The 19,450-nt window shown below is 36.1% G+C and overlaps 1 protein-coding gene across 3 annotated transcripts in view; it reads right to left on the bottom strand.

Annotated features, from left to right (window-relative positions):
• DARS1 (aspartyl-tRNA synthetase 1) overlaps positions 1 to 19,450 on the bottom strand; it is a 64,092-nt gene that overhangs the window by 17,778 nt on the left and 26,864 nt on the right. For all 3 annotated transcript variants that reach the window (XM_078451339.2, XM_078451340.1, XM_078451341.2), the window contains exons 5-6: positions 3,773 to 3,875; positions 453 to 533 (exon numbers count right to left, since the gene is read on the bottom strand). In XM_078451339.2, the coding sequence (XP_078307465.1) occupies positions 453 to 533; positions 3,773 to 3,875 (184 nt within the window). The remainder of the gene's footprint in view (positions 1 to 452; positions 534 to 3,772; positions 3,876 to 19,450) is intronic.

The raw sequence follows: 19,450 nt of genomic DNA, 5'->3' as shown, positions 1-19,450 counted from the left end.
TTGTTGCCTATTAAGTCAGACATTATAAAGATGTGTAGACACGTAAGACAATGTCACTCTTGCCACAAAATTATTTTTTGTTTTTGAAAATATTTTTCAAAAAAGTTATTTTTGTCATTCATATAAGATTATTATACATAAATACATGATATTACTGTTATTTTTAAAGAATTAATACTGAAAAATTTCCTGTTTTAACTTCTAATACTGCAAAATATTGACAGATATACCTACAAATATAAAAGTTTGTGGGGGCAATTATTTTTAGGAGTGTAAAGGGATCTTGAGATTAAGAAGTTTGAGAATTGTTGATGTAAAAGTAAATTTAGATAAAAAATGAAGCTCAAATCAAATCACAGATATCTTCACACAAAAGTAGTACATCAAGTTTTCAATGTTTTGTAAACTAAACATACAGAGGAAGCACAGTATTTCAAAAATATAGTTTTAACCTCTTCTCCTTCCACCTCAGGCCGAACAGCATCATCCAGCTGCAAGGGCAGGCGGGGTTCAGCCAAACTGATCACATAAATCTGAAAGTGAGAGATTACCAAAAATATCATGAAGCACACAAAACCTGTTATCTTTGCTTTAAAAAAATCTGCAGTTGACTTAAATATGAAGGTATGTTTGCATACATCTTAACTGAAACTACTTGCTAAAAATCAAACAAAGATGTACATGTTTTTTCACCTATAAAATGGGCATATTTCTTGTTAACATCCCTATGTTGTTGGAACAATGAGATAACACATATATTAACACTTTGTAAACACTAATATGCCTACCAATATGACAAATAAGTACTAACTGGAGTCAAGGGGCCTCAACTTAAGGCTTTGCTTTGTCACATAAAAGCTGTTGTTAGGCAAATCATTTAACCTCAGAGCTTCAATATCCTACTCTGTAAAATAAGGTCTGCAATGAGAATCAAATGAAGTAATGAATATGAAAACATTCTGCTCTTTTGTGGGAGCCATTAAACAAATGTGTTATTATCACTGTTAATAGCATTTGGCATTTCTACCACTAGGACCAAAGTCAACCCAACCCTGCTGTACATCTCCTCCCTTTTCTCATTCTTTTCCCAAATATCCCTTCCTTACTTTATATCTCATTTCTTGCTGCTCTTCTGGGTTGGAAGCCACCACAGAAGGTATTCTTTTATGGTGTTAAAATTCCTTTTTATTTGTTAAATTCATTCACATTAATTGTACATTTTAGCACTAAAAAGCAGTTAGGTCATAAAGAATGAGCTAGGGTTTTTTTGGCTACTCTTAAAAACATGTTACCCTATTAGTTACTCCCAACTAAGCCTGGAAAACCTGTTAAAGCACAAAAGGGAAAGAGACCTTATTTAGTTAATTCAGGAAAGGAAATCATATTCTTCCAGTCAGTAGATTGCATTTAGCACTCAGCTCAGACTCTTCAAGAAAAAGTGTCAGAAGGATACTCCAGTCCTCCTTATAGTAAAATAGATTTGTCACCACCTCTATACTCAAGTTACAGTGTTTCCCTTTGATGAGTTAACAGAAACGTGATTTCCCAAGCAAAGCTGGAGAATGGAACAGCTACTCCTTCTACTTTTATAACTAGTAGAAATTCACTTCATCAGGTTGTGAGTACTATGATCCCCATAACTTCACAGTGCTGGAAGAAAGTATGTACTCACTAACTGCTGGCTGAATAAATAAATAAATTATAGGAAAGAATCAGTGCTTCTTATAAGATCCTTCTTAGGATATGATACTTTATACTTTGTGAGATACTTTATAATTATTTCCATTAAAACAAAATTTGTAAGCTTTTTAGGCTTTATATTTCTCATTAACATTTATTAAGTATTGAATGCTAAATATTAGAGTATTTTAGTGTTTTGAGTTTATATTTTGAGAGAGTGAGTGCATGCATACACACAAGTAGGAGAGGGAGAGAGAGAATCCCAAGCAGGCTGTGTGCTGTCAGCACAGAGCCTGATGCAGGGTTCAATCCCACAAATCCCATGATCCCTCAGATCATGACCTGAGCTGAAATCAAGAGTCAGAAGCTTAACCAGCTGAGCCACCCAGGAACCCCAGGTAACTAGAATATTTTGGAAGTACATTTACTTGCTGTATTCACTAAAAATTTTTAATTAAAGTATTGAAAAAGAAGTGTTACTTGGAAGATAGGAGGTTGTTTTACTTGGTCAGCATACCCTTAGGTTGGTTTGCTTTTACTAGGTTATCTACTTCTTGGTGGGCTTAGTATGAAATGAAGCTTACACAAAGAGAACATAGTAATCTGACAAGTCAGTAATAAATATAAGATTTTTTAAGTCTTGAAGTGTTCCCATGACGACTCCAGTTAAATACAACCTAGTACTCCCAAATTAGTGTGCATGTATGAGTCTTTCTGCATCTGTCAGTCTCCCTGACTGCTCTCTTACACATGCTCACACACATACAAACACACATACAGGGGTGAGAATGGGAAGGATCTACTCCTTAAGAAAAATTTAATGATGCATACATATTGTAGATACAAACTAGGCCTGGACCTGAGAACTGCAGGTTCAAAACTGCAAGGTTATTTCAAAAGTACTAAATATGTTTGAGTTCACTTACAGTATTTAAAAAAAAAACTTTTTTTTTTAACGTTTATTTATTTTTGAGACAGAGAGAGACAAAGCATGAACGGGGGAGGGGCAGAGAGAGAGAGACACAGAATCGAAGCAGGCTCCAGGCTCTGGGCCATCAGCCCAGAGCCCGATGCGGGGCTCGAACTCACGGACCGTGAGATAGTGACCTGAGCCGAAGTTGGACGCTCAATCGACTGAGCCACCCAGGCGTCCCTATTTTTTTTTTTTTTTTTTAATTTTTTTCACTTACAGTATTTTAGAAGTCAATGGTAATGAACACTTCTAGTTTTTTTGTCCAAGAACAAAATGAATGTGGGGTAAATCTTGTATGAAAGAAGTTATTGCTAGAATGTAAAACCAACACAGTTTTGCCTCTTTTGATTTCTCTATACTGTATATTATCAGAAATATGATGACAATAAGGAAATATAATCATTAAGAGTTAGTGTAATTAATCAACCATTAGAAGTTATTATCAGAAGAAAGTTCACAGTAAAGTAAATGCATAATAGCTTTTCAGACATGTTTTATATATTTTATATTTTTTAATATTTTTCCCCATGTGACTGTGGCAGATTGCAAAAATGGCTCCAATAATTCCTCAGGCTCCTGATTACATACCTTTTTTCAAAGATCCTGCCTTTCTTCCCATCAAGAGGTGGCATCTACTTCTCCATCCCTTAAATCTAAGTTTTTTCATGTGACTTGCTTTGACCAATGACATATTTAGCAAATGTGATACAAGGAGAGGCTTGAAAAGTGCTTACACACTAGGGCTTTCCTCTCTTGCTGCTGGGAACCCTTCTGGCACCATGCCAAGAAGACTGGGCTAGTCTGCTGGATGAAAAAAGGCCACAGGAAGAGATGTCCCAGAAATATCAGTAGGCCCCGTTGTCATGCAGAGCAGATGAGCCATCTCAGATCGATGACCCTAACTGCCAGACATACGGAATCATGAGCAAATAAATACTTTTAAGTCCCTAAATACTGGGATGTGGTTTGTCATAATAAAAGCTAACTGATTCAGTAATCAATTTATAAAACTCAGTATTTTACACATCAACTCTAATTAAGAACATATAGATTTGACATGATTGTAAGAACCATTTAAATCTATTTCTGTACACAATTTTATATTTTGAAAAAAGTTACCTTTTGAACATGTAACTCTACATCTTGCTGTGTACAGCTTCCAATTTTTTGATTCACTTTTCTCACAACACCTTCTATGTCTACGATACTCTCTTTGTTGATGCTGTCAAAAGAAAAAATTTTCAACTTTAATCATCTCATCAGAGGTGTCAGAATTCATTTGGTGTTTCAACAGTAAAGCCGAATATATTAAACTCTTCTTTAATACAGTAAGCCACTTGAGATAAAGTCAGTCTATTTAACCTACTTACAATAAGCTATTATGTGGCACACCTTGTGAGATTCCTTGAAGAGATGATTTTCTAGATGCCATAATTTAGTTACCATTCGTAAAATACTCTGAACATAAATGGCAACAGGACTAGCACTGAATTGTGAAAAGTAGAAAAAAGTCTTTCAATTATTCATTAAAGAACATTTTCCTTCCTATAGTTGAAATTTACAAACATCAGCATTTCCTATAAGGAGAGGCATGGGCTTCAATTAATGCAATTATTGGTATGTAATGGAATTAAATAATAAAAGAAGGTAAACTGAAAATATTTCAAGGTAATAAAAAGAAGTTAGGTTGCAGCAATTAAGCCCTCATTGCCTATAGTTTCTGCGTACACACTGTCATTGGAATTATGGCAGACAGCATATAGGATTGTGCAATCCCATTTAAGGATGTCTATATGAAGCTCAATATACATTAAATGGGTCTCCTATGCAGTTTAATTTTATAACAAACTTGAATTCTGAACATAAGACACTCAAATTCTGAAATATAAAATAGATGAGGTAGATTATTGAACTCACCAATTGATTATTTTTTGATCTCTAGTACATAACAAAGGGAGAAAGAGTATAATCCCAAATGGTGGTTCCTGTACAAAATGTACCAGTTTTACTTTTGTGTATATTATTGTGCTGACAGAATGTATCATAATATATTTGTGGAAAAGGATTAAGATTTAACTTTCAGTTCTTGGAGAGTGATGTGGAGAACATCATGGCGGCTCAACTGGCCAAAACTATCAATGTAAAACTACCAATTAAAACTCTTTGGGGGGGTAACTGGAGCTGCTGAAGTAAGGTGAAAAGAGAAGGAAGGAAGAAAAATGTTAGATAACTGGGAGAGAGTGGAGTTCCTGACACAGCTGGCATAATACAAAGGGCAAACATGTATCAGGAAAATCTGTTCTGGACTCAACTGTTTATCTGCTATGTTATAAGCCCCAGTTACCTTTTATATTAACCTTTCATGGCTCAAGTTCCAACCTAGAATCCTGCAGAACAAATGACAAGAATCTAAACAAAACAAAAGAAAAAAAAAAAAGAGAGAGAAAGAAAAAAAAAAAAAAGACAAGATTTAACTTTCACAAGAAAACTCTATTTATCCTGATAAGGAATTGGGTCCTTAGTAGTTGTAGTGCCATTTGACAAGATTTCAGAAATCCAACAATCCTTATTTTACCCACGAGAACACCACAATCCGTTTCAATGAACGTTTGCTCAGGGTTGGAAAGGATCAAAATGAGGATAATAGGAGCAAAGTGGTGAAGAAAGGAAGAAAAATTTTCCTTTTTTCACTTTACCGTACTGCTTAGAATCCTATTGTGTCTGATACCAACTTTAAAAAAACAAACCAACAGCATACATATTTATTACACTCTCTTAAGTCTCCTGCACTAGAACTAGTACCTAATACTAGCTAAAATCTTGTGCATTGAAGAAACTCAGAACTTATTGTGGCATACTGTTAAAGGGTTTTCTAACACTGGCAATCTAGGGTCACTGAATCTTCCCTTCAGTGTGATTTCCACCTACCAGTCACTTCTGTTTGCATGAGTAAACTTGATACAGGCTTCGTGAGAATTCTGTTGCTTATCTTACACGTCTCCATGAGGAAGGCTTTTCGTTACTGATCACATTGTGCTTCACTGAGTAATCTGTCCAGCCCCAACTAGAGCTCCACTCTGCCACATTCCTGTTATGATCCTGGCCCTTTTGGGTCATCCCCTTGACTCCTTAGTCAGAAAATCTTCTTCAAGCTTACTCAAGTTAAACTACTCTCAAGATTGAGCACTAAGCTAATATCCTTTCAGAAAAAAAGCTGGGGTGTGATCAGACACTCTGCCCTACCTAATGGTCCAATTAAAGAAAACAAAATTTTCTTTCTCTCTCAAAAGTACCAGATGGCTTCTTCTATCCAGGACCTGAGACTTGTAACTAAGTCTAAGTCTACCTTTAGTACTTTATTTAATTCAGCAATATTATATGATAAAATACTTGAAGAGCTAGAGAAAAAAATAACCACCATTTTAAGCATCATTTCTAGTACCAAACAACTCACAAAAAGGACTTCTGAAAACCTAACTTAATTCTTAAACTAGGGCCAAAGATAAACTTCTATCACAAATTAGTCTACTGAACCAATCAGAAAGAAGGTAGAATTAACCAGATACAGAGGATGCTTATAATTTTTTTTTTGCCTTTCCAATCTCAGTATTTTCTTATTATACCTAGCAGCTATACGCTGTTAACAGATACTCTTTAAATACTCTTTATTATTACTCTTTTGATACTAGTAACACCATTCCATGATTTTTTAAAACCTTGGATAATTTAGCCCTACTACAGCTACATCCATATCTATATCCATCTAACCTTATTTATTTGTAGACACGAATGAACTCAGTGTAAAATACATTAAGACAAAACAAAGAGTCAAATTTGTAGAGAACAATCAGACCAGAACTTTCTAGTCAGCATTAATAAAGGGTTATAGAGGGTTTTACGTGTATGTATGTATATAACTAGAGTCAATGGAAGAGGGATAGGAATCTTTGAATAAGCTACTGCTAGTAGAAGGAGTATATTCTACTTTTAGAAAAAGTCTAATTTATATGATTTTAACTGATATTGTATGTTAAGATGGCTTAATACTTTATAGTATATACAGTATAGTTTGCTGTCATATAGAGACCCTATTAAGGTTCCAGCTTTACATTTTGAAACTAATATACCACTGTATCTTATTTTGAAAGAGGAGTATGTCTAACAGACAACTAAAAGCCTTGGGTTTTTAGAGGATATGGCAGGAAAAAAATCCACGGTGGAAAGCAGAGGAACTCCTGGGAACTATTTGATTGTAGAAGAAATGGATGAAGTAAATTAAACACATCTTTCGAAGAGCTAAGTCAGCTATTTTTATTATTATCACCACCTCCCAACACACATTACTACTGTGCTGTGTTCTGCACCTCTTCCATTTTCCAACCACCCTTCTGACCCTGCTTATAGTCACTCTACAAATAAGTTAAATTAGTTATAGCCTTGATATTAAAAATACCCTAATAAGGCTATCCTGTTCATGTTATCCACTAGAAACTGCCAACAATCAATTTAATAGTTTACTTCTTTTTAAAAAAAAATTTTTTTTTTAATGTTTTATTTTTTATATTTGAGAGAGAGACAGAGAGTGAGTAGGGGAGGGGCAGAGAGACAGAGACAGAATCTGAAGCAGGCTCCAGGCTCCAAGCTGTCCGCACAGAGCCCAATGCGGGGCTCAAACTCACAAACCGTGAGATCATGACCTGAGCTGAAGTCGGATGCTCAACCGACTGAGCCACCCAGGCACCCCTAATAGTTTACTTCTAACTTAAATTGTTTTTAGAAAATAAAATTTTAAAGAGCATCATTCTTTATATCAAGTATTTTATAAAAATATTTTGATTGGCTATCAAGTTATTTTTTTATTTTATTTTATTTTTTTTTTAAACTTTTTTTTTTAACGTTTATTTATTTTTGAGACAGGGAGAGACAGAGCATGAATGGGAGAGGGTCAGAGAGAGAGGGAGACACAGAATCCGAAACAGGCTCCAGGCTCTGAGCTGTCAGCACAGAGCCCGACGCGGGGTTCGAACTCACGGACTGTGAGATCGTGACCTGAGCCAAAGTCGGACGCTTAACCGACTGAGCCACCCAGGCGCCCCTCAAGTTTTTTTTTTTAAACAAATGATACAATGTATGAATAACTCAATTATAAAACATGCAACTTCGGAGAAAAACAAACAGTACTCAGGTATCTGAAGGAATAAAATCCCATCTTTCTACCACGACTGCCATATAGTTTACTACTTAGGGCCTCACCAATAACCTCAGGGGCACTTTTATTATCTGTAGTTGTTATCTTGAGTATCAATTTTCATAACTATATTATCTAAAAAGCAACAAACTAAAATAGATGCTCATAGTAATGGCCCTGTCATTAAAAAAAACTCAAAACTGGGGGTGCCTGGGTAGCTCAGTCAGTTAAAGGTCCGACTCTTGATTTCAGCTCAGGTGATGATCTCACAGTTCATGAGATTGAGCCCCATGTCGGGCTCTGTACTGACAGATTCTCTCTCCCTGGGCTTCTCTCTCCCTCTCTCTCTGCCCCTCCCTCCCCCAAACCTTAAAAAGAAAGAATGTGTAAAAAAAGACTTCAAAGATTCTGTTAAAAAATTGTTAGAACAGTTTCAGTACTTGAAGGAGGTAAGCTTCATAGTCTAAAATAATGTACTAATGAGTAATGCCTTATTCTTCAATGTTGCCAAAACATTTTTAAAGTTCTTAGCTTATCTCTGTAGTGCACTGAATTCTTACTCTCAAGTCTTTGCTCCCCTATGGTAAGTATTCATCCACACCTTTGCCATGGCTTCAAAGTATACAGAAAGTACTTCTTTGTCTTGTGGCTTTGGGTTTGGCCATATGAGTTGGTTTATATGTCAGTAGATATGATGCCGGTAAAGGTTTGAAATGCACTTGTGCGGCTGAACTTGCCCTTTAGCATTCCTGCTTTTCTCCATAAGATCATCCCTAAAGATCATTCCTAAAAGGAAACTGAGAAACACAAGGAGCAGACCAGGACACAAACCACAGCTTCAAAACAAGCCTAGATGAGCTGAGCTTTAGCTCAAATATAAGAGCAAGAAATCAAGGTTTATTGTTGTATGCTGCCGAGTTTTTAAAAAAGTTTTTTTTTTAATGTTTATTTTGAGAGACAGGGAGAGAGTGAGAGCATGCAAGTGAGGGAGGGGCCGGAGGGGGTGCAGAGGATCCAAAGACGGCTCTGCACTGACAGCAGAGAGCCCCAAGCGGGGCTTGAACTTGTGAACCACGAGATCATGACCTGAGTCAGAGTTGGACACTCAACTGACTGAGCCACCCAGGTGCCCCTAAAAATTTTTTTACTGTTGGTAAAGTATACAGTACATAAAACTTACCATTGTAACCACTGTTAGGTGTTTAATTCAGTGGCACCACCACCACTATCCATTTCTAGAACTTTGTTATTATCATATAACTCTGTACTCATTTAAACAATTAACTCCCCATTTACTCCACCCCTCCCCCCAAGCATAGCTACTGGTAACCTCTATTCTACTTTCTGTCTGTATGAACTTAACTACTCTAGGTACCTCAGGTATGTGGAACCATGATATCTGTCCTTTTGCGTCTGACTTATTCCAGCCAGCACAGTGTTTTCAAGGTTCATCTATGTTATAGCTTGTATCAGAACTTCATTCTTTAAGGCTGAATAAAATTTCATTATATGTACATAAAACATTTTATTCATACATTCCTGTGCTGATGGACATTTAGGTTGTTTTCCATTTGGGTTATTGTGAATAATGCTGTTATGAATAATAGCATACAAGTATCTGTTTGAGGCCTTGCTTTCAATTCTTTTGGGTATCTGTCTAGAAGTGGAATTGCTGGATCATATGATAATTTTATGCTTAACTTTTTGAGGAACCACCATAGTTTCCACAGCAGCAGTGCCATTTTACACTTCCACCAGCAATGCATGAGGGTTCCAATTTCTCTACATCCTCACCAACACTCATTATTTTTCTTTTCTTTTCTTTTCTTTTTTTGATAACAGTCTTCTCAATGGGTATGAAGTGATATCATTGTGGTTTTGGTTTGCATTTCCCTGATGACTAGTGATACTGGGCATCTTTTCATGTGCTTATTGGCCATATGTATATCTTCTTTAGAGAAATGTCTATTCAAGTCCTTTGTCCATTTTGGAACTGAGCTGTTGTTATAAGTTATTGGAGTTTTTATATATTCTGGATATTAATTCTTTATTAGATATATGATTTACAAATATTTTTTCCCATTCTGTGGGTTATCTTTTCACTCTCTTGATAGTGCCCTTGGATGCACAAAATGTTTTAATTCTGATGATGTCCAATTAATCTAGCTTTTTTGTTACCTCTGCTTTTGGTGTTATACCTAAGAAATCACTGCTAAATCCAATGTCATACAGATTTTTGGCCTATGTTTTCTCCTAAGAGTTTTCTAGTTTCAGCTCTTGTATTTAGGCAGTTGATCCATTTTGAATTATTTTTATTTCTGGTGTACAGTGTATATCCAGTTTGGCATATGGATATCCAGTTTTCTCAGCACCATTTGTTGAAAAGATGGTCTCTTTCCCATTAAGAAGTCTTGGTATACTTGATGAAAATCAATGGGCCATATATACCACGGTTGATTTATGGGGTCTCTCTTCTATACCATTGGGTTATGTGTCTAGCCTTATGTTAGTACTACAAACTTTTGATTACTATAGTTTTGTAGTAAGTTTTAAAATCAGGAAATGTAAGTCCTCCAAATTTGTTCCTTTTCAAAACTGTTTTGGCTATTCAGGGCCCTCTGAGATTCCACATGAATTTTAAGATGAATTTTTCTATTTCTGCAAACAATGTCATTGAGATTTTGACAGGGATTGCACAGAATCTGTAGATGGTTTTAGGTAGTGATATCATGCTACAAAGTTTAAGGTGGTTTGTTACATAGGAGTTTTTTTTCCAACAGCTGACTAATAATACAATCTGAAGTTTAAAAACTTATAAAATTAAAAAATATGCTTGAGGGACGCTTGGGTGGCTCAGTCAGTTAAGCGTCCGACTTTGGCCCAGGTCACGATCTCACAGTTTGTGAGTTCAAGCCCCGTGTCAGGCTCTGTGCTGACAGGTTGGAGCCTGGAGCCTCATAGAATTCAGATTCTGTGTCTCCCTCTCTCTCTGCCTTCCCCAGCTCATGCTTACAGTCTGTCTCTGTCAAAAATAAATAAACCTAAAAAAAAAAATTAAAAAAAAAATGCTTGAGTTCAAAGCTCTCATCTGATCCTAAAAAAGGGCTCTGAAGTAAGTGAAAGTTTATTTGTATTTATCACATACACACTGCAAATCTCCACTGTGTAGTATGCATTGTAAAGGGATTTAAGGGGCACCTGGATAGTTTGGTTGATTGAGCGTCTGACTCTTGATTTTGGCTCAGGTCATGATCTCGTGGTTTGTTGAGATCAAGCCCTGTGCTGGGCTCCTCACTAGTGGCATGGAGCATGCTTGGGATTCTCTCTCTCCTCCTCTCTCTGCCCCTCCCCTACTTGTGCTCTCATTCTCTCAAAATAAATAAATAAACTTAAAAAAAAAAAAGAAATTTAAAGGAAGATATACAAAATTTGACTATGAAATATTAGGGTTGATTTAATATCAAACACAGCAGAATTTATCCATTCAAGTGAATATTAAAAAAATTTGTTTTTAAATGTTAATTTTTGAGAGAGAGACAGAGTGCAAGTGGGGGAGGGACAGACAGAGAGGGAGACACAGAATTTGAAGCAGGCTCCAGGCTCTGAGCTGTCAGCACAGAGCCGGACGCAGGGCTCAAATCCACAAACCGTGAGACCATGACCTGAGCCAAAGTCGGACGCTTAACTGACTGAGCCACCCAAGTGCTCCCATTCAAGTGAATATTGAATTCTTCTTCAAAGTGACTGTTCAGGGAAAGGTTGTAGGGACTATAAACACATCTCAAAAACAGCACTGCCTACAACAATCTTAAAACAACTTATCTGGAATTACTTCTTGGTTTTGTCACATAAGTTGTTTTTTTTTTTTTGGGGGGGGGGCAATCTCATTTATACCTATTGTTTACTACCTGTCAGAAATGCCAAAGATCGTGATAGAACTCTGGATGGGGGAAATAAGGAGACAAAATAATAATAATAATAAGTAAATAAAAGAGAGTGGCATTAGAGATGCAAGGAATAACATGTTTCAAAAAGGAGAGAGTAATGTATCAACTATGGGGTTAATACAGATAGAGATTAACCTTACATACAGGATTAATACAGACAGATACAATTAATATATCAACTATTGGTTAAGTGGCTGTCTCCAAACATTTTTGGTAATTTGATGTCCTCTATCAATAAAAAAAATCTAAGGGTACATACCCCATATGTATATATTTTATCTATCTTAAAATTATATACATGTAATCCTAAATGTAGGTTATTATACTTATACAAACATAAATTCAGGGTAAGCCTCATAATTAGCTACAGTGAATGCAGATCCATACTTTACACAGTCTTCCCAATAATTCCTAATTTTGGAGCACGGACATCTTGCCCAATATAATTAGATTATCATTAAAAAAAAAAAAAAACAAACTGCAGAATGCAGCTGATACAAGGATCTCACTCTAAGAGTACATGTGTTAGCGTTAACATTTTCTCATTTGTGCTTATGTTTAAATTTTATCCTCAATCTGTGGTCTCCTTGGTTGAATGTTTTTTAAGCCACCTGTCCTTTTTCTGGGAGTCAGTCTATCATTTTAATACATATAAATAAATAAACATAATGCCCCCAAACCAAAATGAAGCACAATAAACTGCAATTGGTTACAATACGCCAAAGTGAACCAGAGTTAGGGTACCAGTGTTAGCTCCTTTTTGTTATTGGAATCCTGCAGTCTTGCTTCAGGGACCTCACATACTATATGCGACATGTGACCTTCTGAGATGCTATCCAAGTGACAGGCCCAGGGTTTATCTATAAATGAACTATTAGAAAAACTCAAATTCTTTCTTACTTTTTAGATAATAGAAGGAAGGAAGGGAAATAAATAGCAGCTTAATTATTTTCTTTCTCTCAATGGATAATCTTGAGCAAATCATACTGTGAAGACCACTGAGATAAGAGAACAAGAATCATAAACATTGAGAAAGGCTGTTGGGTAGGTGATTTACTGTCCATCAGTGAAAGTTTCATTTCTGTACAGTCCACAGGTGAAAAAGTATTTAACAGCACATGACTTTAGTTATTAAACAGCTCACCATGGTGCATTTCAACCGTAGAGAAATAGATCTGGGAAAGAAGTACTTTGTGTACCTTTTGTTGCTGGGTCCCAGTGTGAGGTGCTGACTCCAGCAAGTTGTCTTGGAAGAACAAAGAAGAATCACCTCCAATTCACACTCACCAACTGCCCCTCACCAGTGAAGGATGGGAAATGGCAGGGTTTGCTTTATGTTTTAAAGTTATTTTTGAAACGCTTTTTTATACATTGCTTCAAAAACTTTTTTATTATAAAAGAATATACTTATTTATTGTTACAAATTCAAATGTTAAATAATCATTAAAATTAAGTTTAACTTTCCCATCATATACCCAACCTCTTCTTCTTATAATCATGGTTTACTACTTGGTCTATACACCTCCAAATTTTTTTTCCTTTGCAAAAAATATGCAATGCTTCATAAATTTTGTGTTGTCCTTCTATGGTAGTTTTGTTCACTTTCCTCTGTATTTTTTTTAGTGCTGAAGAAGTAAGAGTTTCATTTTTACAGCTCAAACAAAACTGATTTATATATATATAAACACCTAAAGTATTATTATTCCCACATCACTGACCAATTTCCTTTTATGTTCCAGTTCCTGTGTGAAGTGCTTTACACATATACCACTTCACTTAAACTTCCCAAAGGTCTACAAGATAGGCATTACCACCGTTTTATAGTTGAGAAAACTTATTAGACTCTGTGAGAGGCCAAGTAAGTAGCCTAAGATCACACAACAGTAAGATCATGTACTGATTACTGCACTAGAGTATTCTGTTCTGTTACAGACTCAACGAATTACACCAAATTCTAAATACTCCGAATACATCATCAGCTCACTCTGAAATAATACATTCTCATTTGTAGAAGCTCACGAGCTGCCAGATTCCTTTATAGTTTATGTGAAGTCAACTGGAAATAACAGGCCCTTCACAAATAGTTTTCATATTGCCCAAGAATTGTACTGTCTACTTGTAACACTGATGCATCTTAATGTCCTGCTATTATTGCCAGCCTCAATAGAGGTTCATCAGAATCTTTGTATAAAACAATATGATGTTATTACTTAAAATTATATTTAACTTAGAAATTAATCCTATAAACTGAGAATTTTTGATTTTAGACCTACTTTAATTTTAAAGCACTTCATTAAAGTTTTCAAAACAAACGTTGAACTGGACAAAAACAAATGTAAAAGTTCTGTTTCTCCTTCAATAGTTAAGTATCTCAATCCAACAAAGAAGTATAAACCATCTATATGTAGTTTTTCAAAGAGTTGCAATCAGGGGTGCGTGGGTGGCTCAGTTGGTTAAGCATCCAACTCTTGGTTTCGGCTCAGGTCATAATCTCATGGTTGTGAAACTGAGCCCCATGTTGGACTATGTTCTGGGTGTGGAGCCTGCTTAAGATTCTCTCTCTCTCCCTCTTCCTCTGACCCTACCCCACGTATGCTCTCTCTCTCTCTCTCTCCAAAAATAAACAAACATAGAGTTGCAATCTACAGCAGTGTAATGACCTAGCCTACCTCCACCAACTTATCTATATAATGCTCAAGGAGTACTCACATGCCCACCTCTCTCTGGGCCTCAACTATACATGATATATTCACAAACTTCCACCACAGCACCTATAGCATGTCTCTGTATGCAGTTGTTAATCTATTTTTGCCATCTCCCCAAATTAAGTTCCTTATGTGATAATGTGCCATTGTATACCCAAGCCCAGTAGGGTGCCTGGACCAGAGGAGGTACTAAATAAGTTTTCTAAACCAGTGAGATTTCCTCTGAACATTATTTGATATTTTACAGTTACAAAAGCTAATGTAACAAACTGAAATTTCAACTTACCAACTAAATAAAATACCTATTTTTAGATGAAAGATCTAGAAAGGAAAGAAAATGCACAAACTTGTATGCAGTGAGGTGACTCACAGAATGAAAAACACACTTGTGACTCACCAGCTACGAATAAATCACTTAACCACAATGACTAATATGAAGAAAAAGAAAATAAAACACCTATATGTACAACTAGCAGTCTGAAAAAGCCTTTTTTTCAGAATCCAAATATCTCTAGGCTGGGTGGGAAGAGGGGTTTTATATAAGCACAAATACCAAAATTCAATTTTTAACTTTAACCCTGCCATTCAAAATAACCATAGCTCTTTACAGGAGTTACTATACCTTCAGCTTGAAACTTTAAACACTGTTTTACATTCACTGTAGTACTTAATAGCAGTCAATACAAAAAGGCCTCTAGGGCAACCTTTACAAACATTTTGTCTTTATAAAACTCAACCATAACTAATACAAGACTACTCTGTTCATTACTTTAAGATGGTACTAAATAAAATATAATCTTTTAAGAAAAAAAGGGATGACTTCTTGCTTCAACTTAAACACCAGCTACTAATACTAAGGTTAGAAGAGTAATGTCAACCTAAGATGGAGATCCACAAACACAGGCCTTGGATAGGTATCCCATCTTCCTGCTCCAGACAAATTCATTTAAGGAACACAAACCATTTTGGATACACAATTAAGAACCTCTTCTTAAAGATCTCTAGGGAATAAGATGTGCCAACCTTCCTATGTAGCTCATTTAGTTGCTTCATTTTTATATGCATTCAACCATGAGAAAATTGATCCTTCCAACAAATTGATTAAAATAATGTGCTGAGGAGTCCTGTGGCACTTAAATCCAATTAGTGAGTCAACTTTTCAGATTAGTATATTGATGAATTGGATATTCCTAAGAAAAGATAAGTGGGGAAAGCAACTGACCTCATATTAAGTGCCAATGTTGCTCTTAAGGAATATATTCAAAAGCTAAAAACTGCTAGTGGGATAATCTAGTTAGTAAGGGAAAGATAAGCACTTCAGATTTAATATCTAAAGTAAATGCTAAGATAGTTACCTACTTAAGATATTAAAAGTGACCTCATATTTTGCCTTTTAAATGACTGGGAAACCCCAGCTGGAACTATCTGATTTGATATTTTTAATAGTGGACTCCTTGCTTTTTTCCACCTGGTATATGGCCAGAGGGAATAGAGTTAAATGTAGGGCCTCATGGAATTAACATATAAATACCATTATTTCTGCCACTTTGTTGTGTAGGAGTTCACATGTTTTAAATGTCCAGTCTCTCAGGGTAGCACACTATTCAAAATGGAAACACCTTGAGAATAAATAAACAGTCCTTGGGCACTCCTCTAGTACTAAAGATAATTGCGAGCATTTCACATATAAGATCTGATCTAAGACAGTATGAAAATTAACCAAGGATTAGAAATGGCTTTTATCTTATGGCCGTATTTCTAAGCATGCTATTTTCCAAACCAAAGATTTTAGCAGAATGGGTGGTTGGCTGACTCACTAACTAAGCTGCTACCTTTCTAAAGTGAATGCATTAGTAAAGTAAGGATTTTTGCTTTATTTATGTAAGAGTCCACCAGAATTTATTTGTTGCTGTCCATGTGCTGTTTTTAAGCATAATACAAGGCTGACAATATATTAAGCAATGGAACTCCTAGTGTTCTCCAAATTTTTCTTTTTTCATTATACTTAGAAACCAAGGGATAAAGAGGAATAAGATACTGAAGAGTTCAACAAAACAAGGAAAACAGGCAGCCTACAAGCTTCTATTTTCATTATAAAGTAGAATACATTCCACTAGGCCCAGCTGAGGAATAAAAATCAACTGTTGTGCCACAAATACACAATCTACTCTTTAACTTTTGTGTTAGATTATGGGATCAGCAATCTATGGGGGGCAGGTCAAAAGAAACAAAGAGAAGGGGGAACAGTGGATAAGGATGCAGTGAGGGCAGTTCTGGGAATGGAAATGGCTCGCATGAGATCAGAGGAGGACAGAAGAAGTAGGAGAAAACAGGGAGACTGGTAAAATGACCAGAAGTCTTGATGAGGTCCAACAGAAGATTAAGAGACATGGGACAGGTAAAAAGATGAAAATTATGGTTAGAGAGAATGGCCACTGGAGTTTAAAATTAAGTTCTAAGGGGCAAAATCCAAGCGGCAGCCACAGAAGTGAGCTTTTGAAATAAAGCAATGATAAACTAGTGGAAGAAAAGGAATTTTAAGGCCAACGTATTCCAAACGGACACCTAAAAACATTTAGAATGAGTTGACTTAAAATGGGAGGGACAGGATACCATCAGCCAGAAAAACAAAATGGCTTTGAGTAAAACAACTTTCAGTCTTTGGACTCTTCATGAACTCAAAAGGCTGGAACTTCTCTCCAATTTACTCAACAAAGACAAACTTAGGTGATACTGCCAGCTGCCTATCCAAACCCACTCTCCTTTTCTTCATGGCAAACAGAGCCCCACCCCCATTCAGTATCTACTCTATCTGGCAAAGTGCTCTCAGAGAAGGTGAGCGCATCACAGCTCCAGAGAGTGGGTCGTATTTAGTCCCAGCCCATCCTGGGAATTTAGTCCAGATTGATGGTGTCATTTCCACATAGTGTTTCAAACTGGAAACTCTGAAGTAATTTTCCACTTCTTTCTTTTCCTCACCCCACACATCAGCAGCCATTAAACAGATAAGACCCATGTTTTTATCCATTCACTGGGCAAACATAGTTATCTCAAACTTTAAAGAGTACCATCATGTTAGCTGTAATACTTGTTTTGAAATGTGAATTAATCCCAACACAACTGATATATTAGGTATTAATTTGAGCATAATGAGAAGTCTGTGCTTGCCTATGTCAGATTTCATGAGTGAAAACAAAGATCAGTATGGACAACTGTACTCAGGTGAACTCAAAACACATACACCTCAAACATCTATGTTATAAGCCACGTTTGGTGGTATAATGTGCCTTCAGGTTTCAGACAGCCTTCCTTCTACCACTTCAAAATGATTTATAAACTGCAACTCTCTGACACCCATTTCCACAAAGAACAGTATATTTTTTGTAAGACAAAGTGCTGATAACAAGTCAGAGAAATCAAATACTATATGACTTCTCTTCTACGCAAAATCTGAAAACCAAAACAAATGAACAAACAGTAAATCAGACCTATAAATACAGGGAACACACTGATGGCTGCCAGAGGGGAGAGGGTGGAGGGATGGGTAAAATAAGTGAAGGAGAATGGGAGGTACAGGCTTCCAGTTACAGAATTAATAAGTCACAAGGATGAAAGAGCACAGGGAATAAAGTCAATGGTATTGTGACAGCATTGCATGGTGACAGACAATAGCTACACTGTGGTGAGCATAGCATAGAGGTGTCCAATTTCTATGCTGCATACCTGAACCTAATGCAACATCTGTGTGTCCACTATACTTCAATTAAAAAATACAATGTGACACTTATTATAGTATTATTTATGTACTTCTCAACTATTTGACATGTATCAAGCTATTCTACCTACATTTAAAAAAAATTAGGTTCTTTTTTTTATGTCACTGATGAAGTTTTTGACCTTTGTGCTATTAACCCATTTTCCGCAAAACCTTGAGGTTTTTATTGCATAATTTTGCAAAGCATGGTGATTTTTAGGAAAGTATCTGTTATATTAGCAGAACAGCAGAACTGAATATTAGCACTATCTTTATAAAAAGTTAACCCTGAAGGACAACCACATGCAAATGTCCCAATATCTCCCACCCGCTGACAACAGAGCAATTTTACAAGAGGATTTTTGTTCGTACAACTGTGTAATAAAGAGCCCAGTGTCTCAAGGAACAGCATCAGTTATCCAGCCAAACTTTTCCATTTCCTTCCTGTGTTCAGAATCTCAGTAAAGGATAAATTCTTATTTTAAATTCAGAATTTATCAGGGCGCCTGGGTGGCTCAGTCGGTTGAGCGACCCACTTCGGCTCAGGTCATGATCTCACAGTTTGTGAGTTTGAGCCCCGCGTTGGGCTCTGTGCAGACAACACAGAGCCTGGAGCCTGCTTCTGGTTCTGTGTCTCCCTCTCTCTCTGCCCCTCCCCCACTCATGCTCTGTCTCTGTCTCAGAAATAAATAAACATAAAAAAAAATTAAAAAAAATAAATTCAGAATTTACGGTTTTATTTTCCACATCAGTTGCACTGACCACACAGTTGCTTTGTTGAGTGACTGTTTTACTTCTCACAGTGAGAGTAAGATGCTAAGAATGTGTAAGATGCACTGTGTGGCAGTGCTGATGATAAAAAAGACAAACGATTAAGCAAAAGTAGATGCAGTTATTAAATATGCCTAGTGGATTTTAGATTTCATGTTTATAATTATAGCTATCAAATATTTTCATATTGAAATTATTCAAGAAAAATAATTCTTTGCAAACATTAAACTCTTTAGTTTCTAACTACCACCCTCCCCTGCACTGTTTTTATAACATGCTTTTTAACAATGGGGTGACTCGTTAGGAAGGCAGCTACTGCTTTATGGCAGAAGAGACAAGTTCATTAGTATTAATGATGACTAGAAAAAAATTTAATTGCTCCTTTGGAACTTTTTTTAGCATTAACTTGTGACTCAACATAAAAATACTTTT

Source organism: Panthera onca, chromosome C1 (assembly GCF_046562875.1).
Source record: "Panthera onca isolate mPanOnc1 chromosome C1, mPanOnc1 haplotype 2, whole genome shotgun sequence".
Classification (NCBI taxonomy): Eukaryota; Metazoa; Chordata; class Mammalia; order Carnivora; family Felidae; genus Panthera; species Panthera onca.
The sequence above is the reverse complement of the archived record's forward strand: the minus strand, read 5'-3'. Positions and strand labels throughout refer to the sequence as shown.